General features: G+C 39.7%; 1 protein-coding gene across 1 annotated transcript; it reads right to left on the bottom strand.

Moving 5' to 3' along the window:
• Positions 1 to 22,898, bottom strand: ZNF713 (zinc finger protein 713). Its single transcript, XM_028145408.2, has 5 exons — positions 22,695 to 22,898; positions 14,441 to 14,515; positions 10,860 to 10,986; positions 9,017 to 9,109; positions 1 to 1,067 (listed from the first exon to the last, which is right to left on the bottom strand). The coding sequence occupies exons 2-5, from the start codon at positions 14,486 to 14,488 to the stop codon at positions 1 to 3; spliced, it is 1,335 nt and encodes a 444-aa protein (XP_028001209.2). The 5' UTR covers positions 14,489 to 14,515; positions 22,695 to 22,898.
• Positions 22,899 to 27,085: the final 4,187 nt, after the last annotated feature.

Raw genomic sequence — 27,085 nt, 5'->3', positions numbered from 1 at the left:
TTATATATTCATATGATTTCCCCCCCCATGAGTTATTTGCTGCTGAGTAAGTGAAGGACCATGGCTTAAAACTTTCTCACATTTATTATATTCACATAATTTCTCCCGAGTATGGATTTTCCTATGTTGATTAAGGTGTGCACTCTGGCTAAAGGCTTTCTCACATTCATTACATTTATAGGGCTTCTCTCCTGTATGAATCCTCTCATGCTGATTAAGATGTGTCTTCTGGCTAAAGGCTTTCCCACAAAAATTACATTCATAAGGCTTCTCTCCAGTATGAAGTCTGTGATGTTCAGTAAGGGATGTGATACGGCTAAAGGCTTTACCACATTGATTACATTTGTAGGGCCTCTCTCCAGTATGAATCCTCAGATGTTGAGTAAAGGATGAATGTTGACGAAAGGCTTTCCCACAGTCATTGCATATAAAAGGTTTTTCTCCTGTATGAATCCGCTGATGTTGAATAAGATGTATCCTCTGGCTGAACCTTTTCCCACATTCATCACACTTATAGGGCTTCTCTCCTGTAAGGACTATCTGAGGTTGAGTAAAAGTTGAGTTGTGGCTGGAGGCCTTCCTACATTCACTGGGTTTCTCTTCAGTATGAATATGATTAGTAAGAAGAATATGTTGATTGAAGATTTTCCCACACCTGTTATATTCATAAGTATTTTCTCTCACATGGTTTCCCTGATAGTAAATCAATTCTGAATTATGTTTGATGCTATTTCCTTGTGTGTTTGAATTAAGGGGTATCTTAATTGAAGAAATTCTCTGATGCATAATAAGATTTGAGTTCATTTTATAGTTTTCACCAAATTTGTTACATTCAAGGCTTCTCTCCCGTGGGACCTTTTTTGGGGCAAAAGATTCTTGTCCTAAATGTCTCTGCTGATTTTCTTGATTAAACTCTAACTGGTAATCAAAATCCCAGAGTCCTCCTAGAATGGAGTACCAGAAACTATCTCCTGTTAGTTTCTCCATTATCATGTTATAGGTTTGAGTTTCATCAGAAATATTCTGGTTTGGAGTTGATTTTTTTACTTCAGGTCTATTTTCTGCATCTAAAAGAAGTTCAGAACAAATTAAGAAGTACAAATTGATAGTTACAAAATAGTCATGGTAATGCAAAGTACAGCATGGAGCATATCTATACTAGTAAAATGGTAATATGCTAATTAGACCAGATATCTTCCGGACATCCTTCCTGACATCCTTCTGGACAAAGCCACGGTGGCGGGGGCTGAGGCAGAGGCAGTTAGGGGTGATCCAGGCCAGCAGGGGAGGGCAGTTAGGGGCGACCAGGCCTGGCAGGGGAGGGCAGTTAGGGGTGACCAGGCAGGCAGGCAGAGTGGTTAGGGGAGATCAAGCTGGCAGGCAGGTGAGCGGTTAGGAGCCAGCAGTCCCGGATTGTGGGAGGGATGTCCGACTGTGGGATTGGGCCTAAACCGGCAGTTGGACATCCCCCGAGGGGTCCTGGATTGGAGAGGGTGCAGGCCGGGCTAAGGGACCCACCCCCCACTCGTGCACGAATTTTGTGCACTGGGCCTCTAGTATTCAATAATGTTTTAATAACTATGTACGGTTCCAGGTACTAATAAAAAACAGTAAGTGGGGGTTTATAGCAAAATATTTATTTCTAATGACAAAAAAGAAAAGAAATTCAGAACATACTAATACTTTGCAGCATTCTTTATGTTTTGAAAAAAATTGTTGCATAATGAATTACCAAATGAAACTAACAATAATGCAAACAAGGCATTTGTGCCATTGGAAAGTTTTAAAATGTGGCCATGTAATAAGAAGACAGACTATAAAAAGATGACAAGAAGCAGTGAATTGGAGGAAAATTTAGAACATGTGTGGTAACCATGAAAGGAAGAGATCATACTGGAAAGAAATGGAAAGGAGAATAAGAAATGGAAAGAAGAATAAGAAATATCAGAGAAATGTCTGTGCTCAGATGTGGGAGGTATTAGAGGAAAGACTGTAATTAGAGAAGACAGGTCTCATCTGTGATTTATTCTATTGTAAGGACAGCTAACTTGTTTCTTTTAAAAGCATTTCTTCATATTTTAAATATTTTTTATTGTTGTTAATCCTCACCTGAGGATATTTTTCCATTGATTTTTAGAGCGGGTGGAAAGGAGGGAGGGAGGGAGCGAGAAACATCGATGTGAAAGAGACATCAATTGGTTGCTTCCTGAACACTCCCTGATCAGGATGGGGATCACACCTGCAACCCAAGCACATGCCCTTGACTGGAATTGAACCTGCGACCCTTTGGTGCGAGAACCTACGGTGTAATCACAGAGCAACACCTGCCATGGCTGTATTTTTTTTTTAATATATTTTATTCATTTTTTAAAATATATTTTATTGATTTTTTACAGAGAGGAAGGGAGAGGGATAGACAGCTAGAAACATCAATGAGAGAGAAACATCGACCAGCTGCCTCCTGCACACCCCCTACCAGGGATGTGCCCGCAACCAAGGTACGTGCCTTGACCGGAATCGAACCTGGGACCCTTGAGTCTGCAGGCTGACGCTCTATCCACTGAGCCAAACCGGTTTTGGCCATGGCTGTATTTTTAATTGTTTGTTTAAAATGATAAAACTAATGATTGCTTATAGTAATATATTCAAATAATATGGAAATACATAAAGAATTCCATCCCTTAGAGGTAATCATTGTTAATAGTTTGGGCTTATCTTGCCAGATTTTTCCTATGTTCAGACAAATACAAATGTAAACTGTATTTTGAACAAGCATGACTCATGTATTGCGATAAAAACAAAATTTCATTTCAGTCTCCTACCACTTTAAAATTTGTTTAGTGGGCGTATTCTTCCTCTGCTTCTACATGAAGATTTGGACAGTCCCCAGGACTGTCCCTTTAATTCTTATGTAACAGATACCCCTATTACATTGTCATAAATGCAGTCTCTATTCAGCAATTAATATGTTCAGTCACATGTAACAGTGAAAGTCCAAAATTAACCCTTTTCCCCTCTCCTGGGTCTGTGACAGAGTCATATTCTCTCTTGTCTCTCCCTGCCTGCCTATTCTCCCACTCTTCTCTCTTCCTGTTCACCCTTTCCCCAACTCTGCTGTCTCCATGCTAGTCTTTTCTCCGACTCTATTCTCCTCGTTCCCCATTTAACTATTTCCATGCTCACCTCTTCCTTCACTCACTACTGTTGTTTCGTTCCACTCTAACAAAAGCTGGAGGGAGGAGGGATTAGGAGATAGGACAATTTTTGTACGACTGGGTGGCTTCATATTCCCAGTTTAGCAGATGGTTAAGCAGACTCACTTTTGGAAACATCTGTGGTTCTTGGGAGGCTCTCTCTCCTGTCATTTCCATGATCTAGATAGATATATCTCTATTTTGGGTAGTCCCTTGGGACCAGCCCAAGAGCATAAAACCTATTGGCCAAGATCCAAGCTCATGCTGGCTGACTCATGCATGAAAAACACTCACAATACCTTGTCCCAACAAACCTGTGTAGTAGTACACGCTGATCCTACATCATCAGCTTCTCCTGGCTCACTCATCAAAGCCATTTCATTAGCCAGCTGTTCTTGGGCCTTGGATTGCTTTAGCTTTCTCAAATGTGAGTCAGGTGCTAGTCTTGATCTTCTGACCGTAGGGAATGTACAAGCATCCCGCATTTTACTGCACTCCACTTTATTGCACTTTGCAGATATTGCAGCTTTTGCAAATTGAAGGTTTGTGGCAACCTTACATAGAGAATGTCTACCAGCACCATTTTCCCAACAGCATTTGCTTACTTTATGTTTCTGTGTCACATTTTGGTAATTTTCACCATATTTCAAACTTTTCTATTATTATTATATTTATTATGGTGATCTGTGATCAGTGATCTTTGATGTGACTATTGCAATTGTTTTGGGTTGCCATGAACTACCTTTGTAAGATAGTGAACTTAATCTACAAATGTGTGTGTTCTGACTGCTCCACTGACGATCATTCCTCTATTGCTCGCCTCCTTGGGCCTTCCTATACCCTGAGACACAACAATATGGAAATTAGGCCAACTAGTAACCCTAAAATGGCACCTAAGTGTTTAAGTGAAAGGAAGAGTTGTGCATCTCTCACTTTAAATTAAACGCTAGCAATGATTAAGCTTAGTGAAGAAGGCATGTTGAAACCTGAGATAGGCCAAAAGCTAGGCTCCCTGTGCCCGTTGGCTAAGTTGTGAATGCAAAGGAAAAGTTTTTAAAGGAAATGAAAAGTGCCACTTGCAGTGAACACAAATGATAAGAAAGAGAACAGCCTTACTGCTGATATAAAGTTTTAGTGGTTTGGATAGATTATCAGACTAGCCACAAGATTCCCTAAACCAGAACCTAATCCAGAGCAAGGCTTTACCTCTCTTCACTTTTACTGAAGGTTGAGAGAGGTGAGAAAATTGCAGGAAAAAAGTCTGAAGCTAGCAGAGGTTGGTTCATGAGGTTTAAGGAAAGAAGCCATCTCCATAACATAAAAGTGCACAGTGCAACTGCAAGTGCTGATGTAGAAGCTGCAGCAAATTATCCAGAAGATCTAGCTAAGATGATAAGGGAGCTACACCTAACAGATTTTCAATGCAGATGAAACAGCCTCATATTGGAAGAAGATGTCATCTAGGACTTTCATAGCTAGAGGAGAAGTTAATGCCTAGCTTCAAGGCTTCAAAGGACAGGCTGACTCTCTTGCTAAAGGCTAATGCAGCTGGTGATTTTAAGTTGAAACCAGTGCTCATTTACCATTCCAAAAATTCTAGGGCCCTTAAGAATTAGCTAAATCTACTCTGCCTGTGCTCTATAAATAGAATAACAAAGCTCGGATGGCAGCATGCTTGCTTGCAACATGGTTTACTGAATATTTTAAGTCCACTGTTGAGACCTACTACTCAGATAAAATGCTTCTTTTCAAAATATTACTGCTTATTGACAATGCACCTGGTCACCCAGGAGCTCTGATGGAAATGTACAATGAGAGTAATGTTATTTTCATGCTTGCTAATGATAGTGGGGGAGGGCATGTAATAAGAATAGAGCTATAGTTGTCTAATAATTATTCATCTTACTAACTATAGATAAGAAGTTTTCTAACAGACCCTGGAAAACTGGAGGATGAAACAAGGCTGTAAAAAGATAAGATGCCTCGGTGGGCCCATCACTCAGAAAATAAATACATTTTGAGAACAGACCAAGGACAGGACATTTTGATTTGGTTGCTGTGACCGGACCCTGACCCCTCCGGGAATTTTTCTCAGGAATGCTGACCATTCTCTGGTTCCAGGAACGGGCTGAACTGCTTGTAACATCATAGAAAATTAGCCACCTTGCTATTGGACTTTGAGCCCCTGAAGGCTGGACTTCAGACCCTCCCCTCCCCTTTCCACGTTACACGTAGCTATCTTCTCCCTCATACATATATAATCAGCCACCTGGCAAGGGGGTGTGAGATCAGAATTTCCAGGGTGATGGACTGTTCTCCCCATACTGCTGGCATTATTGGAATAAATGCTCATACATGATTCAACCCTGTCTCTGCTTAATTTGGTTCAAGTAGAGACAGGCAGCCTCGGGTCCATTGTGTACATTTTCACTAACATAGATATATCTCATAAGGCTATAGCTGACACAGATGGTGATTCCTCTGATGGATCTGGGCAAAGTAGGTTGAAAACCTTCTGAAAAAGATTCGTCATTGTAGATACTATAATGAACATTCGTGATTCATGGGAAGAGTTCAAATATCAACATTAACAGGAGTTTGGACAAAGTTGATTCTAACCCTCATGGATGATTTTATTTTATTTTTTTAAAATATATTTTTATTAATTTTAGAGAGGAAGGGAGAAGGAGGGACAGAAACATCAATGATGAGAGAGAATCATTCATCAGCTGCCTTCTGCACACCCCGTACTGGGGATTGAGCCCGCAATCCGGAATGGGAATGTGCCCTTAACCGGAATTGAACCCAGGAACCTTCAGTCTGCAGGCTGACGCTTTATCCACTGAGCCAAACCGGCTAGAGGCCTCATGGATGATTTTAAGGGGTTCAAGACTTCACTGGAGGAAATAACTGCAGGTGTGCTGGGAAACTGCAAGAGATCTAGAGTTAGATGTGGAACCTGAAGATGTGACTGAATTGCTGCAATCTCATGATAAAACTTTAACAGATGAGGAGTTGCTACTTACAGATGAGCAAAAAAAGTGTTTTTTGAGATGAATCTACTCCTGGTGAAGATGTTGTGAAGCCTGTTTAAATGACAACAAAGGATTTAGAATATTACATAAACTTAGTTGACAAAGCAGCAGTGGGGTTTTCAGAGGATTGACTCCAGTTTTGGAAGAAGCTCTAATGTAGGTAAAGTGCTATCAAAGAACATTTCACGCTACAGAGAAATCATTTGTGAAAGGAATGGTCTTGATGCGGCAAACTTCATTGTCTTAATTTAAGAAACTACCACAGCCATCCCAACCTTCATTCAGCAACCAATACCCTGATCAGTCAGCAGCCATTGACTTTAGTAAGCTACAGCAAGTGCTCCTCAAGATCTCTACTTGGCCTCCCAATTCCTTTACATTCAACAGAGGACCTTGCCTCCTACTTTGCCAAGGAAACAGAAATATCCATGTGTGAACTCCTCCAAATCTGCCACAAACAAATCATTCTGCTCTCTTTATCTTCAACCCCACTCCCACATCTTTCATAATCATGATCCATCTTTTGTATCTATTTTCTACTTCCCCTCTCTACTGATTCCTTCCCTTCAGCATTATAAATAAGATAAAAGCAATTGCGTAGAACAATTCTCTTTTGACATTACCTTATTACTCCAGCAAAATCCTCTTTATCGTCCCCACTTCTCATTCTGGCTTCTTGTGAGAGAATTGTACACTTACTAGCTCTATTTTTTTTTATCCCTGTACACTGGACAATGTACACAACTGATTGCTTCTCTAATCACTCCCCTGTCATCTCTCTTGTTACTATAATTACTAACCTCTTTGTTGATAAACCCATTGGACACTTCCATAGGAGAGATTTCTAAATAAACAGACACCAGCAGATGCCAACAACAATGAGGCGAGCAATACCCCAGAGAGTACATCAGAATAAGAGCACAAAAGCCAGATCATTCTATCTGTCCTTTGATCAACAGAAATGTCTTGCCACATTCTCATTAGAGGAACCATTTATTGTGTCTCACAGGATAATGCAAAACAGACTCCTTGGAGGAGACTGCTAGCCTGCCTGTCTGTAACAAGGAGGATGTGAAAAATCCCTTGTTCAAGCTGATTTATGAATCAAGAGCCTTGTGTATCCACATATAGATGCATAATGGTGTCTGCACATTTTCTTAAGTTAGCGATTATTTTCTCTAGTTGAGGGTAGTCTGTGGGTAGGGACAAAATGGGAGGCAGTGTGGATCCTGCACATGGCCACATATGCACCCTTGGGAAAGACTAGCTCTGCCTTCTGCTGTAGGTTCCTACCCTGGCAATTCCCCTGCAAAGGGAGTTTTTAATTTTCTTCCTTTAGTTTCCTATTCCCTGGGATCCAGGCGTGGAAGTTCATAGAAATAATGTCACTCACTGTTGTCAGGGAAAGGGCTAGGGGTTCTTGACAAAATGTTTTAATTATCAGCCTTTACCAATGGAATACCAGCACTGGTCAGGCCAAAATTCAGGTTCAGGTTCAGTGAGGCTGGAATAGGAACAAAGTTTCCTGAATCTAGAGCACTAATAGCAAGAAGCACAGCCAAGTCTGCCATATTGAAAAAGCATAAGCTCGAATGAAACAAAACCAAGTCCAAATGATGAAACACGGTGCCAGAACAAAGAATCAGAGTGGGAAACTAGACAGAGATGGGGCAGGTTAGCTTGACTAAGTGAACCAGAGTGGAATATAGCATACAGGTAGCAATCAACTATTTGCTAATATAACCCAGGCAGATCATTGTAGGCGTTATTCTAACAATCAGGAACTTAAGAGGTTTTTATTTTGGCCAAGAAGTCTCATATTTAGTGGGATGCTTTAAAGAAGAGAGTATAAAGTCAATAGATTCAGGTTTTGAAATACAGCACTTAATTAAAATAGCATGACATTCATAAACAAAAATATAATCTAAAATCTGGAAAGAGAATACTTAGTGGGTAAAATACTTAGACTAGAAATGTAGAAATGGGGAAACTGACATATAAGTCTACTTAAAAGCACTGTACTAGAGAATGGAACACCAATCCATAGGAACACACATTTTTAGAAGAATAAGGAGGGAGAGACGGTAGTACAGGAGCAGGTAAAGATACAGGAGAAAGGTTGAAAGAGGCAAGAATAGTGTATATCACGAGCCAGGGTGGAAGAAAATTTCAAAAAAGTAAAGTCAGCACAGTCAAAAACAAGATCATAGGAGACAATAACTGTGGTTTTTAGCCACTGGATTTGACTGGAAGGAAGTTAGTGGTAATCTCCCAGAAAAAAATTTTAGTAACACAAGCAGGATGTATCACAAAGGTGAGCACGAGAATAAGAACCAGGGCTATTGGTTTTAGACAATTTAAAAAAGTTTGATAATGAAAGGAAAAGGAAAAACTGAAAAGTAGGTAAAAATGGAAGATATGGAAAAGAAAGATTTAAAGACTACCAAGAGAGGATGTGTAAATAAAAAATAGAAAATGCTATGTGGAGATGTGCAAATGCTATTTGCAACATCAAGGTATTTATGTACATTCAAACTAACACCTTCAAAATAACTTTTGTGCTGTGCTAATTTTTTTTTAACAATAAGTATATATTATCTGTTTAATCAGAAAAAAATAAGAGAGCCATTTCCACTTTGTGAAAAAGTAAAATATAAACTAGATATTAAAAAGCATTCAGTATTCTTTAAATCCAGAGAGAGGTATTTGTAGCACACCCAGGTGAGTATTTCAAAAGTGACTATTTCCCTTCACTCAGTAGCAAATATTAAAATGCTTGCTTCTCACCTGGACGAGTGTCCAGTGGGCTGCCTCTTTCCATCAGACACTGCTCTTCTTGCTCCAACTGAGTGATCACCTCTGGCTTATAGAGTTGATGACCTATTCATGGGGGAAAATGTATCTCAGAAGTTTATACTGGAAACAAAGAAATTTTTAGTCTTGGAAGGCAGCAAAATAAAGGTGCCCACCTCAAACTCAACAAAGTCAAGACTTTTTACCTGAGGAGAAAGAGCAGGACATAAAGGTCTCTATGAAACTGATTAGCATTCTTCTGTCCCGGCCTGAACTATATTCACAGAAGCTTTGCAGGTTTTCACTACTTGAGAAAATAGAGCAGAGCCCCCTTATCCTTGGTTTCACTTTTTGCAGTTTCAGTTACCCACGATCAACCATGGTCCAAAAATATTAAATGAAAAATTCCAGAAACAATTCAGTTTCATTATTTATTTATTTTTATTATTTTTTTAACTTTAAAAATATTTTTATTGCTTTTAGAGAGGAAGGGAGAGAAAGAGAGAGAGATAGAAACATCAATGATGTTTGAGAATCATTGATGGGCTGCTTCCTGCATGCCCCCTACTGGGGACCAAGCATGTGCCCTGACCGGGAATCGAACCATGACCTCCTGGTTCAACCCCTGAGGCACATTAACTGGGCTATTTTTTTTAACTTTTTAAATTAAATTTATTGGGGTGACATTGGTTAATAAAATTATATAGGTTTCAAGCGTACAGTTCTATGATGCATCATCTGCCTATTGCATTGAGTATCTACCACCCAGAGTCAAATCTCCTTCCATCACCATATGTTTGACCCCTTTACCCTTTACTACCTCCCATCCCCCTTCCCTCTGGTAACCACCATGTTGTCTGTGTATATGAGGTTTTGTATATTTGTTTGTCTTACTTGTTCATTTGTTGCTTTCAGTTTTATATCCCACATCTGAGTGAAGTCATTTGGTTCTTGACTTTTTCTGACTTACTCTGCTTAGCATGACATTCTCAAATCCATCCATGTTCACCGTACTGTTGTCTGTCTATGAGGTGTTTTTTTGTTGTTGTTTAATCCCTTCATCTTTTTCACCCAGCCCCCCTACTCCCTCCCCTCTGACAGCTATGAGTCTGTTTTTATTTTGTTTGTTAATTTATTCTGTTCATTAGGTTCCACATATAAGTGGAATCACATGGTGTTTGTCTGTCTCTGACTGGCTTATTTCACTTAGCATAATACATTCCAGAAACTGTGATAAAATCTTGCACCATCACCTCTATCCCGCCTAGGACATGAATCATCCCTTTGTCTAACATATCAACACTGGATGCTCCAGGCCTATTAGTCACTTAGTAGGCATCTTGGTTATCAAACCAACTGTCTTGGTATCAAAGTGCTTGGGCTCTGGTAACAGTTACTTTACGTAATTATGGCCCCAAAGCACAAAGGTAGTGACGCTGGCTATTCAGACATGCCGAATAGAAGCCATAAAGTTCTTTCTTCAAGTAAAAAGGCGAAAGTTCTCAACTTAATAAGGAAAGAAAAAAATTATATGCTGAGGTTGTTTAGATTTATGGTAGAAGCACATTTTCTATCCATGAAATTGTGAAGAAAAAAGAAATTTGTGCTAGTTTTGCTGTCACACCTCAAACCACAAAAGTTATGGCCAGAGTATGGAAGTGCTTAGTTCAGATGGACGAGGCATTAAACTTTATCATAGGTATGTATGAATAGGAAAAACATAGTATATGTAGGATTCAGTACTAGCCATGGTTTCAGGCATCCCCTGCAGATAAGGGGGGGGACTACTATAAACCCACTGGAATGGCTTCCAGTTCTACAGGGACACCCTCCTTACCCAGAGCGACCAAATTCCTGTAGTTTTCTAGCATCACATCTCGGTAGAGGTTCTTCTGCGCAGGGTACAGCTGGTCCCACTCCTCTCTGGTGAAGTCCACAGCCACGTCCTGGAATGTCAGGGACTCCTGAAACATCAAGTACATCCCTGCTCAGCCAGAAACAGTTTTTTAAAAACTGGGCCCTCAGGGGAAGGAGCAAAGGTACAGCAGGAGACAAAGGTTAGGATGTGTAAGCCATTGTGCTGAGAGTCCTTCAGGGCTCTGAGTAATCCAGGTGAAAATTTTTGAAACAACACTCTGTGCCTATCTTTCTATCATCCTTTAAGACATATAAAAACATACATGAAGTAATGCTTGTTTTTCAACTTTTTATAATCTGTTGCAGGGGAATCTTAGATCATCTAAACAATTAAAAAACGATATGGGAAATTCATGCTATAAGGTTTCAGAAGTGACAGTATTCAGGAACTGTTGAAATAGTGAAAGTAGGTATTGAGTTGGTGTATCTTGGGTAGTCCTTAAAAGTTTTAAGGTTTGGACAGAAGAGGAGAAAGGATATTTTAGTGGCTTAAAAAAAGTGAAAATAACCAGGGCAAATAGGTTAAGAGTAAAAGGTATATGATGCATGTTGATATCAGTAAAAGAAACTGTCTTGTTACAGGTAGGAATTTCAAATAAAAAGGGTAACATCTATATTTCCTCCATTATCAATGCTGCCTAAGTAACCCTTTTGCTCTAAGAGATACAGACATACTGACACATAACCTACATATACTTCCTTCTCCTTCTTTCCTAACACCCCCCCACCGCAATACAATCCACTTCATGGGTACAATAATTCCAATTATTCAAGAGTGTGGTGTTCCAAACAAGTGCTCTTTCCTAAAAGTTAAGATTCAATATTTCAGGACAGTATTGCTTTTTACACATTTAGCATATGCCTAAAAAGCTCGTTTCTACTTCCTTTTATAACTTCTATATATCCTTCACATTTCACTTTAAATTTTGCTTCTCCATAGAGTTCTTCCCTGACTCCCTAATGCAGATTCACAGTACTTTATTCTTATTTTGTACTAGGGGCCCAGTGCATGAATTCGTGCACCTTGAAAGGAACTGTGGGCCATGAGGCTGCAGTGGGCACAGGGCATCCTCTGCGACTCTGCCTGTCCTCTCCCGCCGCGGCCCAAGTCCCCTGTCTGCCAGCAGCCCCACACCAGCCACTGCTGCTCCCGTGCACTGACGGTGCTGGCTCTGCTCACACCCACTGACGGTGCAGAGAGATTGGGGCTGGCGCCAGCAGTGGGTGTGAGCAGGGCTGGTACCATCAGTGGGTGTGAGCTGTAGCGGCTGCTGCCCCAATTGCCCCTCAGGAGCAGGGGGAGGTGGAGAAGCCCTCAGGGGTGATCGAGACCGGCAGCCACCGCTCGCACCCGCTGACAGCGCCAAGTGATTGGGACCGGTGCTGGGCGCTGGCAGTGGGTGTGAGCAGGGCTGGTGCCGGCAGCAGGTGCAAGTGCCGGGTGGGACCACGGTGCATGGGAGCGAAGAATTTTCAGTAACCACCAGAGGCTCGCCCTGATGACAGCAACCAGCGCCCCGCCTTGGTCTGGTGCCTCTGCTCACCTGCTCCACCATCCTGCCGCGGCCGACGCCCGCCATATTCCGCACGCACCCCCTGGTGGTCAGCGCACGTCATAGCAACCAGTTGTTTGGTTGTTCCATCGTACGGTCTATTTGCATATTAGGATTTATATATAAAGATAATATACATTTCAATTTGCAATTTATTATTATACTAGAGGCCCGATGCAGCCGCGGCTGCCTCAGCCCTCACAGCCCCGCCCCAGCTTCATCCAGAAGGTCATCTGGATGGTGGTCCGGAAGGTTGTCCGGACGGTCATTCTGCTGTTCAGTCTAATTAGCATATTAGCTCTTTATTATATACGAATGTCTGTCTCTGTTTAACTATAAGCCACTTGGATTTAGGACCATGTTTGTTTTGCTCATTGATATATATATCTGATGCCATGCATAATTTCTGGCACACAGTAGCTGCTCCATAATATTTGTTGAAGGAATGAATCATCTTCTTTCGTAACACAATAAATGGTTCTGGAAAATTAAAACAAACTCCTCTGGCTAGAGTGCCAAGAGGCACATATGCCACACTAGTTCTCGATGTCTTTTTGTTCCTGTCTGTGGGGAACCTTATAATTAAACATAAACTAAGATCCCAAAGTACTAATGCACCAAATAAATGCTCCGCTCTAGCTACTGGTCTCCTTATTGTCTCAGCTCTTGCTCAAGTTTTATTTCCTTTTGCAATGGTTCAGTCTTCTCTAATTTCCAAACCCTACCTGATATCAGCACACATTAAAACTCTACCTTCTTCATAAAGTCTTCCCTTGTCCCTCCAGTTTCAATCAGACTTCTCTCTTCTCTTAGTAATTCTTGTATTTATTATCTCTTGCATGCATAACATCATCCAACATTATACTTACAGTTTTTGAATATTAATTGTGTGATGCAGGCTTTTAAAAATCTCTTCCAATGAGTTTATTTGCTATGTATAGATAATGATTATCTCATAGAATTTGGAACAATAGAAGTCCTCTATGTGAAGCAACTAAGACTGATATCTCATGTGTTAAGCAAAAAAGTTGGTTAAAGTAGAGATCCATAAAAGATATCTTAAACATTTTATTTTAATTTAAAATATAAACATGTATATTTTTGGTTCACCTTTTGATGTAAAGCTAAGCTTTGTCTATGAGAGTGATTTTAATGACTGAGTGTCCATACCCATAATGCATCAGTTTCTGGTTCATTAAAGTGGAACAAGCAATGGCACTTGGGAAATAATGTAGGCATAGAATCCTCTGAGATTTTTATGACTTTTCCATCTGTGTTTTACAGTTTTGCTCACACCTAATTTGACAGCAATTTTCTAAAAATGTCATTTAATGAATCTTTCCAAAACATTCAACTAGTTTTCATAGAAACAAACAGTTATATCTCTTCAGTTTACAGAATATTTAATTAAAGTATAGAATTGTTAACAACAGGCTTAAACAGGTTTTGGGGAAGCTGTAACAGGTTCTGGATAAAAATTAACTTGTTAACAACAGGCTTAAACAGGTTTTGGGGAAGCTGTAACAGGTTTTGGATAAAAATTAACTTGTGGCAGCAGATGTCCTCAGGCACACTTGGTAATGCCATTAGTTCCAAGCAGTCACAGTGACCTGGGCGTCATTCATTGCTTACAGTGTGGTTGGAATTCTGGTGAGCTGTGTAAGTGAAGGGTGATTATAAGGCAGTCTATGGCTTTGTTTTATTTTATATTTTTACAACATCTAGCATTGACATGAGTACTTGATCTGGTAAAAATGCTGGAGGGAAAAAGAGCTATAAAGGAGTATATAAGGTGGATGGGGAACATCCAATAGAGATTATAATCTGTCACAAGAGTTTCAAGGGCTCTGGAGTTTTGGGACTTAGCACTTCTAAGAATAGAAGAGTAAAAATGCCCACATTCTGAGGACTACAATAGCATTTCAGAGGAGAGTAAAGCTAAACTTACCCTGGACCTGACTGTCTGTGGCCTATCATTCATTTCCTTCTGTTCCATGTTCCCCTCCTGAATAAGTACAGCATTCTGAGAAGGCATAACCGGGAAAAAGAGAAAAAAAGCATCTTGTCAATACATGGTATTAAGATTGAACCTAAAACTTGGAACTTTTGCTTTGTGTTAGGATGACAGACCGTTTATTTATTTATTTTAAAAATATATTTTTATTGATTTTTAGAGAAAGAGGAAGGGACAGTGAGAGAGGAAGGGAGAGAGAGAGGAAGAGAGAGAGAGAGAGAGAGAGAGAGAGAGAGAGAGAGAGAGAGAGAGAGAGAGACATCAATGTGAGAGAGAAATACCTATCAGATGCCTCTTGCATGCACCTCAACTGGAGATTGAACCTGCAACCTGGGCTTGTGCCCTGAATGGAAATCAAACTGGTGACCTTTTGGTGCATGGGATGATGTTCAACCAGCTGAGCCACAACCAGCCAGGGCTATCTTTCACTTTTATTGACTACTTCCTATAGTTACGTAAAACCATTTAATGTCTCTCCCAACATTAAAACCTTCGCTAGCTACATAACCCTTTGCAACTACCATCCTTTCTTTTTCAAGGCCACACTCTTCAAAGGATTGTCCATACTTGTGTCTACATCCTCATTACCCACTGATTTTTCAATGATCTATAATCCTGCTTCTGTTCTGCTGTCAGAACTCCACTGAAATTTCTCTGGTTAGTAATATAAAAAACCCTTCGGTTGCTCATGCAATAGACCTCATTACTTAAGTGTTGAAGGTATCTGACATTGCTAACAGCTGTGTCTTGCTTCACTTCCATGGTCTCCCTCAGTGGGCTATGCTCTAATCCCTTTTCCTCTGCCTACCATTTATATATTGTTTTTCCTTATAATTTTCCAAAATATATTCTTGTCCTCTCCACAGTTGAAGGAAAGGAATCTTTAAAAGATATAAACCATACCTAAAAAGAAGAGTTCACTTCCTCAAATGTCAAGGCAAACAATCCATCAGCCATGAATAACCATGGTAACAAATTAGCTCAGAAAGAAAATGAAAACTCTTCAGAAACCAAACTCAAAAACATGAAAAACTGTGATTTAAATGACAGAGAATTCAAGATTGTAGTTTTGAAAAAAACCTCAATGATATACAAGAAAACTCAGAAAAGCAGTTCAATGAGCTCTGGAATAAAACAAATGAACAAAAGAAGTACTTTACCAAAGAGACTGAAACTATAAAATGAACCAAAACATAAATCCTGGGGCTGAAGAACTCAATAAATGAGATGAAGAATGAATCAGAGAGCATGGGAAACAGAGAAGACCAGATGGAAGAGAGAATTAGTGAGCTCTAACATAGAAATATAGAAATGACTCAGGTGGAGGAAGAGAGAACACTGAGAGTTAAAAAAAGAAAGATGAGAAAACTCTGTGAGAACTATTTGATTCCATTAGAAAAAGCAATATAAGAATGATGGGTATACCAGAAGGAGAAGATGGGAGAAAAGAACAGAGAGCCTATTCAAACAAATAATTAATGAGAACTTCCAAAACCCAGACAAAGAGCTGAACTTTTGCATTCAAGAAGCTTTCAGAACACCTAATAATCTCAATGCAAAAAGACCTCCAAGACCCATTATATTAAAGCTGTCAGAAGGTAGTGACAAAGAAAGAAATCTCCAGGCAGCCGGGTAAAGAAGATAGTAACTTATAAAAGAGACCCCATTAGATTATCATCATATTTTTCAGCAGAAACCTGACATGGTAGGAGAGAGTGGAATAAAATATTTAAAAATTTAAGAGAGAAACTAGCACCCATGAATAATATATCCAGAGAAGCTACCCTTTATATATGAAGGAGAAATAAAGACTTTTCCCGACAAAAGCTGAGGGAATTTACCACAAGACCTGTATTACAAGAAATGTTAAAAAGAGCTCTTCTACCAGAAACAAAAAGATATGAAACTCTGAGTAAGACTGCAAACACACAAAGGAAGGAAATTACAACTCTATTTCAGAATAGGGTTTTAATCATTTAATTATAATGTAATTGTTAAAAGGGAAAAGCACTTAAAAGTCTCTAATTTCTGCAATTTGGAAATGAACACAGAGCATTTCCAAAAATGAGGTAATTTGTTACAACAAGAACATAAAAGATAAAGGGGAAAGGGCTGAACTTGCATAAGTGAATAAAGACGATGCAATCAGAAAAAAGGACTATTGTTATGTTTGAAACTTTTTTTACATAACCTAATGATAACCACAGACACACACACACAAATCTGGAGTTGAGACACATAACATAAAAAAAAGATAAAACAGAGGAAAAACTCATAGAAAGTCACCAAACTAATATAGCAGACAGAAACACAAGAAAAAAGAAACAATGGAGATACAGAGCCACCAGAAAACAAAAACTAAAATGGCTGTAGTAAATTCTCGTATATCAATAATCATCCTAAATGTAAATGGACAGGACACACCAATCAAAATGCAAAGTGCAGTGGGGAAAAATAAGACCCAACTATATGCTTCCTTCAGGAGACCCATCTCAGCTACAAAGACAAACATAGGCTCAAAGTGAAAGGGTGCAAGATGATACTTCAAGCAAATGGCATCCAGAGAAAAGTGAGTGTATCCGTACTTAGAAAATAATAGGTTTCAAGGTAAATGTGACAAAAGACAAAGATGAACTTTTTATAATGTTAAAAAGGGCAGTTCATCAAGAAGACATAACACTTATTAGTATATATGCACCAATGCTGGACATACCAAAATTATAAAGCAATCACTAACAGAATTAAAGAGAGAAAAATGACAAAAACACAGTTATAGTAAGGGACCCGAATACTCCATTGACAGCACTGGATAGATCATCCAAACAGTAAACAAGTAAGGAAATATTAGCCATAAATGACACATTAGACCAAATGGGTGTGATCAATATTTACAGAGCTTCCCATCCCCAAATGATACAATATACATTTTTCTTAAGTGCACATGAAACATTCTCAAGGATAGACCATTTGTTGGGGCACAAAGCTTGTCTCAATAAATTTAAGAATACCGAGATCATACCAAGCATAAATTTTTCCAGAAAAAATATTTCTTTTATGATTTTAGTACAATGTAAATTCTCAAACTAAATTAGGGCAATGTACAAAAACACAATTCCACGTCCTTCCATAAGTGGTACATCTATAATAAATTGTGGTACATCCAGACAATAAGACACCACTGAGCGATTCAAAAAAAGCGAGATAGCAAGCCATGAAAAGACATGCAAGAAGCCAAATGCACAACGCCAAGCAAAGAGGCCAATATAAAAGGGCCACACAGCCTGGCCAGCATGGCTCAGTGGTAGGGTGTTGACCTATGAACTAGGAGGTCATGGTTTGATTCCCAAACCGTGCTCAATCCCCAGTGATTCCATACTGCTTTCCACAGCGGCTGCACCAATCTGCATTACTACCAACACTGCATGAGGGTTTCCTCTTCTCCACAAACTTGCCAACACGTGTTGTTTGTTGATTTTTTGATAATAGGCATTCTGACAGGTGTGAGGTGATACTTCACTGTGGTTTTAATTTGCATTTCTTTGACGATTAGTGACATTGAGCATCTTTTCAAATGTCTATTGGCCATCTGTACGTCCTCTTTGGAGAAGTGTCTATTCAAATCTTTGCCCATTTTTAAAATTGATTGGTGGCTTTTGTGTGTGTGTTGAGTTGTATAAATTCTTTACAAATTTTGGATATTAACCCCTTAGCACATGTATCATTGGCAAATATGTTCTACCATTCAGTGGGTTGTCTTTTCATTTTGTTGATGGTTTCCTTTGCTGGGCAAACTTTTTAGTTTGATGTAATCCCACTGGTTTACTTTTTCTTTTGTTTTCCCTTGCCCGAGGCCATAAATCAGAAAAATATTGCTATGAGAAATATCTGAGATTTTACTGTCTATGTTTTCTTTTAGGATTTTTATGCTTTTGAGTCTAACATTGAAATCTTTAATAAATTTTTAGTTTATTCTTTTGTATAGTGTAGGAAGGTGGTCTAGTTCCATTTTTTTTGCACATACCTGTCCAATTTCCCCAATACCATTTATTGAATAGACTGTCTTTACCCCATTGTATGTTTTGCCACCTGTCTCAAATATTAATTGACCATAAAGATGTGGGTTTATATCTGGGCTCTCTATTCTGTTCCATTGATCTAAATGAGTTTTTATGCAAGTACCATGCTGTCTTGATTACTATGACCGTGTAGTGTAGTTTGATATCAGGTAGCATGATTCCTCCAACTTTGTTCTTTTTTTCTCAAGATTGCTGTGGCTATTCAGGGTCTTTTGTGTTCCATATAGAGTTTTGGAATATTCATACTACTTCTGTAAAATACACCATTGACAGGAATTGTGTTGACTCTATGGATTGCTTTTAGTAGTACAGACATTTTAATGATGTTCTTACTATCCATGAACATGGTATATGCTTCCACTTATTTGTATCTTCTTTCTTTCCTCAGTGTCTTATAATTTTCTGAGTACAGGTCTTTCATATCCTTGGTTACATTTATTCCTAGGTATTTTATTCTTTTTGAAGCAATTGTAAAGGAGATTGTTTCCTTAATTTCTCTGATAGTTCATTATTAGTGTAAAAAAGTGCAACTGATTTCTGAGTATTTACTTTGTATCCTACTATTTTACTGAATTCAGTAGTTGTAACCTGTCTATTCAGATTCTCTGATTCAGTTTTAAAAGATTATTTCTAGAAATTTATCCATTTCGTCCAGATTGTCCAATTTGTTGGTACATAGTTGTTTGTAATATTTTCTTACAACCCTTCATATTTCTTTGGTGTCAGTTGTTACTTCTCCTCTTTTGTTTCTGATTTTATTTGCATCCTTTCTCTTTTTTTCTTGATGAGTCTAGTTAAAGGTCTATATTGTTTATCTTTTCAAAAAAGCAGCTCTTGGTTTCATTGATCTTTTGTATTGTTTTTCTATATTCTAGCTCATTCATTTCTGCTCTGATCTTTTTTTTTTTAACACATATTTTTATTGATTTCGGAGAGGAAGGGATAGGAAGAGAGAGATAGAAACATCAGTGATGAGAGAAAATCATTGATTGGCTGCCTCCTGCACACCCCCTTTTGGGGATCAAGCCCACAACCCAGGCATGTGGACCGGAATCTAACCTGGGACCCTTCAGTCTGCAGGCCGACGCTTTATTCACTGAGCCAAACCAGCTAGGGCTCTGCTTTGATCTTTATTATTTTCTTCCTTCTATTCATTTTGGGCTTTGTTTGTTGTTCTGCCACTGGAGTCCCGTCAGGCCCGCCCCCAACTGTGGGTGCCGCCATCTTGTGATGGTGTGATGGTCAATTTGCATATTACCTCTTTATAATATAGGATGTCTTAGAGCTCTTTCTCTGCTTGTTAACTTTATAATAAACTATCTTATTCTATTATATAGCAGCATAGTATTCTACTTTATAGCTCTACCACAATATATTTAACTATATCCTTAGTGAACATTTAAGCTGTACCCATTTCTCACAATGACAATTAATATTGTAATGAACACCTTTGTACATCTATTCTTTGTGTACCTGTGCAAGTATTTCTGCAAAAACAGATAACTACAGTGGAATTTTTCAGCCACAGACTGAACTCATTTAACATTTTGGCAGGTTTAGCCAAATTGTCATTCAAAATATCTTCCTCAATTTTACCACTGGTGCCCTTCTTCCCTCCTCCCCCCTTTCCTCAACATTGTATCATCAATATATGTATTTATATTTTGCCAGTCTAGTGGGTGAAAAATGTGTTTGCATTCTATGGTTCCTTATGAGGTTAAGCTTAATTTTTGTTTATTGGTTAACTGTATTTCTTCTATAAATTGCTGTGCATATCCTGTGCCCATTTTCTTTCTTTCTTTTTTTGTTTTGTTTTGTTAACAGATGTCCTTATATATATAACTTTTAAAAATATTTTTGTTAATTTCAGAGAGGGAGGGAGAGAAAGATAGAAACATCAATGATGAGAGAGAATCATTTATTGGCAGCCTCCTGCATGCCCTCTATTGAGGATTGAGCCTGCAAACCGGGCATGTGTGTAGACCGAGAGTTGAACTGTGACCTCCTGGTTCATAGGGTTGACATTCTACCTCTGAGCCACACCAACCAAGCAACATATTATGAACATTAATCCTCTATCTCTTACCTATATTGCAAATATTTTCTTCATGTCTTTTCTTTATAGGCCTTTTTTCTTTTCAAATACAGAAATTTAAAATTTTGATATAATCAAATTAATGAATTTTCCGAGTGTTTTGTGTCTTCTTTGAGTAGTTTGGGATGACTAGAGCATAAAGTGCAAGGGTAGAAGGCAAAGCAGTATGCAATATTAAAATTATAAAGGCTTTGAGGGCACTGCTAAGAAACTAGAACATTATACAGAAGGCAACAGGGAACCATGTAAAAGTTTTCAATAGAATGATTTTCAACAAACATTCCTCGTTTAATAACTATCTACTGATCACCTGCTAACTGCCATGATCAAGTCCATCTCTTAGAAAAAATATAACTTTTGTATATTTTACATTTCACACAATTTATAATAAGTTAAAAATAGATCATAAGTCGCCTGGCTGGTGTGATTCAATTGGTTGGAGAGTCGTCCCGTACACCAAAAGGTTGTGGGTTCGATTCCAAGTCAGGACACATACCTAGGTTGTGGGTTCCTTTTCAGTCAGGGTGCTTATGAGAGGCAACCGGTCGATGATCTCTCTCTCTCTCTCTCAAATCAATAAACATATCTTCAGTGAGGATTAAAAAAAAAAAGAGATCATATGTCAAAGGCTATAATTAAGGGGGATTTGCTATACCACATATTAGAAATATTTTAAATTAAAATGGTATCAGTGCAGAAATAGAGCAGTGAAAGAAAGTCTAAAAACAGCTGAGTAAAAAATGAAAATGAAAAATTATAAAATAAAAACAGGTCCATGTATATACCTGCCTGCAGAATATAATGTGTCATTTCAATTCTGTGTGAAAATAATTCAACAGATGATGGTAAGGAAGGCGTGAAGATAAGGCATATACAAAACGGAGTCACTTCAACTAAGCTACTAAAATTATTAACATTACAAATGTTGAGGCATGAGGAAAGACTATTCTTGTTTATTATTATTATTTTATTGATTTCAGAGAGGAAGGGAGAGATAGAAACATCAATGAGGAGAATCACTGACTGGCTGCCTCCTGCACACCCCCTACTGGGGATCTAGCCGCAACTCCGGCAGGTGCCCTTGACCAGAATGAACCAGGGACCCTTCAGTCCACAAGCGGACGCGCTATCCACTGAGCTAGGGCTAGACTATTCTAGTTTTAACTAGCCTGGGAACTTAAGAAATTTTGAACTTTCTAGTTCAGCATCAATGCCTGGATATACATCCGGACCTACAGGTACCCCCCTGAAAGACTCATTTATCCAGACCACCTAATTCTCCCCGTTAGGACTCCCATATTAGTCTACCTAACATCTATTATCCAGACCACCTGACCCGACCAGACCTCGTGGCCCCCACCTGCCCGAGCACCTGGTGTCCATCATCCTGCCCCGCATCTGACTGGTAACTGTCCTGGACCAACCCCAGGGCTAAGCATGCAGGGATGAAAATTCTCACGAATGTTCTTTTTTTCTGTAAGAACTTTTCACTTTTCTTCCTTCGTCGGAACTATTGTGGGTTTTTGCCTACCTGCGTTTCCATTTGCACAGTCTAAGACCCTTGGATAAAATCTCTATCACTTATCTCTAGCAAAGCCTCCAGACTCTCCGAGTTCCTTCTAAAATGGCAAGACAACGGGGGGAAAGGGCATATTGCTACCTACACTACGAAATTAATACCCAATAAGAGGTAAAAATGCAAAAACAAACAAAAAAAAAAACCCCAACAAAAACCATATTTTTTTATCCTTTAAACGTATTAGAAGAAAATTATGGTGGATGTTTTAAAATGATACCACCCACGCCTACACAAAAACCAATTTCATAAGATACTAGAGGAAAACATATAATCTTTGGACAGGGGAGGCCTTTTCAGGCAGGGTCTCCGAGAAGGCCGAGGGTGCTGCTGGGGGGCTCGGGGTCCAGTGCCGGGGCGGCTCCCGCGTCCGGGCCCCTCGCACCCTGCCCGCCCCGCCCGGAGCCCGCCGCTCGCTCGCTCCCCGCCGGCCGCACTCACCGGACTCCACAGACAAAGGGCCGTGCGCACGGCTCCGCCCCCGACGCCGCCTCCGCGCCGCCTCCGCCGCCGGCCCCAACCGGGGCGGGAGAGGGTGTGAGTGCCCGGACGCCTGAGCCAATGGCTCCCAGTGGCTGGGCCCCGGGCCCCCGGCGCCAGGTGTGCTCCGACGGGAAAACCCCGCGACGGCGACTGCGCCGCGCGGGCTCGGGACCCCCAATGCGCATGCGCCAGCGGCGCCCCGGGCGGACCGCTTCCCACCAGCGGGCGCCGAGCTCCCCCGGGGCTCCCGGGGCTCCCGGGTCTGCTGTTCTAGGGGGCCCGCCGGCCGGGGGTCCTGGGCCTTCGCCCTCAGCCGTCTCAGAATGTCGCTTTCTGAGGGGCCGGGGGCGCTCCCACCGCCCCTGCCAGTCCGAAATGCGCGACTGCCCGGCTCCCGCGCGGTGTCGCTGCACCGACCCCAAGGGGCCCATGCAAGCTCCCTTTGCTCAGTCCTGGAATACCGCTCTCCCACCCCTGCCGCTTTATATGGACGAAACTCTACATACGATACTAATGATGGAATACATTTTTTATTTGGCAGTACAGGTCTATTGATGAGAAGAATGGAATTCTTTTAGTGGGGATAACAATTTTGCTTAATTGGGATTCAAAGTTAGTTCTCCATCACCAAAATGGATTGTGCAAGTTCACCTGTTTATGATGAAATCTTATATACTTCCATCTTTGAAAACGTTTCAAATAAATAGATACTACCAAATACGGATATCCATAAGCATATGATTTACATTGAACATACTCATTGCTCGGAAGGTGTCTATAGAATTCCATTACATTCACTTGCTAGCATGTCATTAAATGTCAGATTAATCACTTCTAAATAAAGGTTAAGTAGCAGCTCCTCAACTGCACAGTAAAGTGAATTTTGCAATACGGAAATGTCCTTGGCACCTGCACAGCGGTCTGAAAATGATATTGGAACAATAATTTGCGCTTGAAAAAAACGTCATCTCTCCTAATTTTGTGTGGGGATAGGGATCTCACTTCTGGTTTTAGCTTTTGACAGCACTGCAAGTATATAAAGCAGCTTAACATCATTTGTGATCCAAACAATGTTAGTTGTCATCGAAATGACTACAGTAAAAGTTATAAGTTGTTTTACCTTGTAATTTTAGGTTGAATTCATAGTTTGCAGCAAAAGCTAATTTCCAAAGCCATTCAGTGTTTGATAAGTGATCAAGGGCAGTTCTTTTCATTTAGAAAAATTTAGATCTTGGCCCTGAGGTCAAATCTTAATGAAATGTTAACACACACACACACACACACACACACACACACACACAACTTTACCACTTTTAATCATCAAACTGCTGACTATGTGGTAAGGTATATCAGGATGCTTGATTTCTTTTTTATTAAATTCTCACCTGAGGATATGAGTTTTTTTATTTTTTTATTTTATTGATTTTAGAGAAAGGGAGAGAGAGGGGAAGAGAGAGAGAGGGAAACATCAATGAGAGAGAGAAACATTGATCAGTTGCCTCCCTTACGTGCCCTGACTGGGGATCAAACCCACAGCCTAGGTATGTGCCCTGACCCCGAATCAAACCCACAACCTTTTTGGTACACGGTATGATGCTCCACAGTAAGCTGCCCAACCAGGTCTTCAATTTCTATTTTTGATGAAATTTCTTGAAACTAACAATGGTTAAGTCCATGAGAGCAAATAGAGTTCACCATTGACATTACTGATTCAATAACCCACGGTAGATTCAAATATTTTCCACAAAGTTCCTGCTTAGCAAATTCTAATTTATGTATTACTGAATTAGGGTTTTCTCAATTAAAAAAAAATTCCTCCCTGAAGTTGTACACAGACTACCCATAAAAGCTAATTTTTCAGTCACTTCAAAATTGGCATTGCCTGGCCAGTGCAGCTCAGTGGTTGAGCATCGACCTGTGAACCAGGAGGTCACGGTTCGATTACTGGTTTGATTCCCTGCCAGGCACATGCCCGGGTTGCAGGCTCAATCCCCAGTAGGGGCCGTATAAGAGGCAGCTGACCAATGATTCTCTCTCATTATTGATTTTTTCTCTCTTCATCTCCCTTCCTCTTTGAAATGGATATATACACACACACACACGTATAAATTGACATTGACTCCTGAATAAAAAACACATTGAACAGCAACCATAATATATGTTTACTCACCAGGAGCCAAGCAAATTTACTTTGGTTTTAACCTTATTTTTGTGAAGAAATTCCAGTGTGATGCTATATTTCATTTTGAACTTTCTAAATTTTTTGATCATTGCTTTTTGACTCAATTATCATGGTAATATCTGGCTTGTATTCAGCTTGCCAATAGGATACAAGGGGAGTAGATGGTTTGGCAGGTTCCTTGTTGGTTACAATTAACACACAAGTAATTCTGTAAGGCAAAATTTCAGGCATAGTGTCCTTCAGTGTCCCTCTATTTAGAGTCTTGCAAGGCTAAAATGAAGATGCCAGCAGGCCTATGTTCCATTCTGGAGGCTCTGGGGAAGAATATACTTCTAGTCCCATTCGGTTGTTGGTTGAATTCAGTTCCTGTGGTTACTATAATCGGGTTAATCCAAGGACTGGGGTATCCCTTTCCTTGCTGCCTGTCAGCAGGAGCCAGTCTTTGCTTCTAGAGGCTGCCTTTATTCCTTCTCCTGCCGTTTTTATGTTTCCCTTGTATTTGTTGAAGTTCTCACTGAGTTCATTTATAGTTCTTTGACACTCCATCAAAACTTAACAAGTTCAGTAGAATCTGAAACCACATTACAGTATACACTTTTTGTTTTATTACATTAAAATCTGTGGGTCTACCTTACTGTCTAAATGAATCTTGAACTCATGTATGGCTTTGTAATGTCACACATCGGGCATTTGGAAAATATCTGTTTACTAAGTTATCTAGGGCAGTGGTTCTTAGCTATAGTGGGGCGGTGGGGGGGGGGCAGGGAGGTATTGGGGGAGGGGATTGATTTTACACTCCAGGGAAATATTTGGCAATGTCTGGAAACAGGTTTGGTTGTGATGTCCACTAGTTAGAGACCAGAGAGGCTGCTAAACATCTTACAGTGCACAGGATGGCCCTCCACAACAAAGATTAATTATACAGCCTCAAATGTCAATAATGCTGAGGTAGGAAAAGCCAAGTCTACTTAATGCTGACATGTTTCATTCTACAATATCAACAATTTCTATTTGTTAATATTGCCACTAATCTTTTGGGGAAAGTTTGTCAGTATTAGAAAGCTGTCAAGATCATGATGGTGGATGCAAGTTCTCCAAAAACTTTAAAGCTCAAACTTTATCATTTACAAGATACATGTTCAGTTATTTTTTCATGTTGCAAAGCACACTCTTTTAGAAATAACCAAGTATCTGTCCGTTGTTTTTGCAATTGAAATGGGTGTTCCAGGAAAAAAGAAATGACCATTTCTCACAATTACATAACTTGTTTTACTCAAGACAGCCATCACACTTGTATACAGTTTAAGTGTTTTATGGGTACTCACCTTTTTCTTTTTGCTGTGAGTGAGTGACATGACTAACACAGCGACTAATGATACAATTTGGCACAACTGCCTTGATTAAAACAGCAGCAGTTTCACCCACCATTGCTTTTGAACCATCAGTGCAAATGTCAGCACAGGGGAAAAAGCAAATTAGCTTAGTACTAATAAAACTATTTTGACCTTATAAAGACCTTGAAAGAGTCTCAGGGTGCCCAGGGGCGAAAGGGCCATACTCTGAGAGCTTCTGCTCCAGGTTTATGAGAGAAATGAACCCCCATTTTCACAAGTGCATTAATTAGGTTCTTAAGTGCAAGATAACTGTATCTCTAGTTTTCAAGCCATCTACTGTAGACCTGCCAAAAAGTCAGCAGTCACACAGAGATACTCTTTTAAAAATGTCTCAAGCTTTATTGAAATGTAATTGACAAATAAAAATTGTACATATTTAAGATGTGGTGTTTCAATATACATATACATTGTAAAATGATTACTATAATCGGGTTAATCCACATATCTGTAACCTCACATATTTACTATTGTGTGTGTGTGGTGGGCGGGGGAAGGGTAAGAAAACTTAATATCTACTCTTTTGGAAAATTTCAAGAATACAATACATTATTATTGACCACTAGAGGCCCGATGCACAAAATTCATGCAAGGGGCTCGGCCCTCGCAGCCCCGGCTTCATCCAGAAGGTCGTCCGGATGGTCGTTCTGCTGTTCAGCTGTCAGGTCTAATTAGCATATTACACTTTTATTATTGTAGTCCCCATGTTGTACATTAGATCTCTAGAACTTTTATCTGCAGGATAGTAACTTGCTTCCAATTCTGAGAAAGGATAA

This window comes from Eptesicus fuscus, chromosome 4, assembly GCF_027574615.1.
Source record: "Eptesicus fuscus isolate TK198812 chromosome 4, DD_ASM_mEF_20220401, whole genome shotgun sequence".
Lineage (NCBI taxonomy): Eukaryota > Metazoa > Chordata > Mammalia > Chiroptera > Vespertilionidae > Eptesicus > Eptesicus fuscus.
This window is presented reverse-complemented; position numbering and strand designations above follow the sequence as displayed.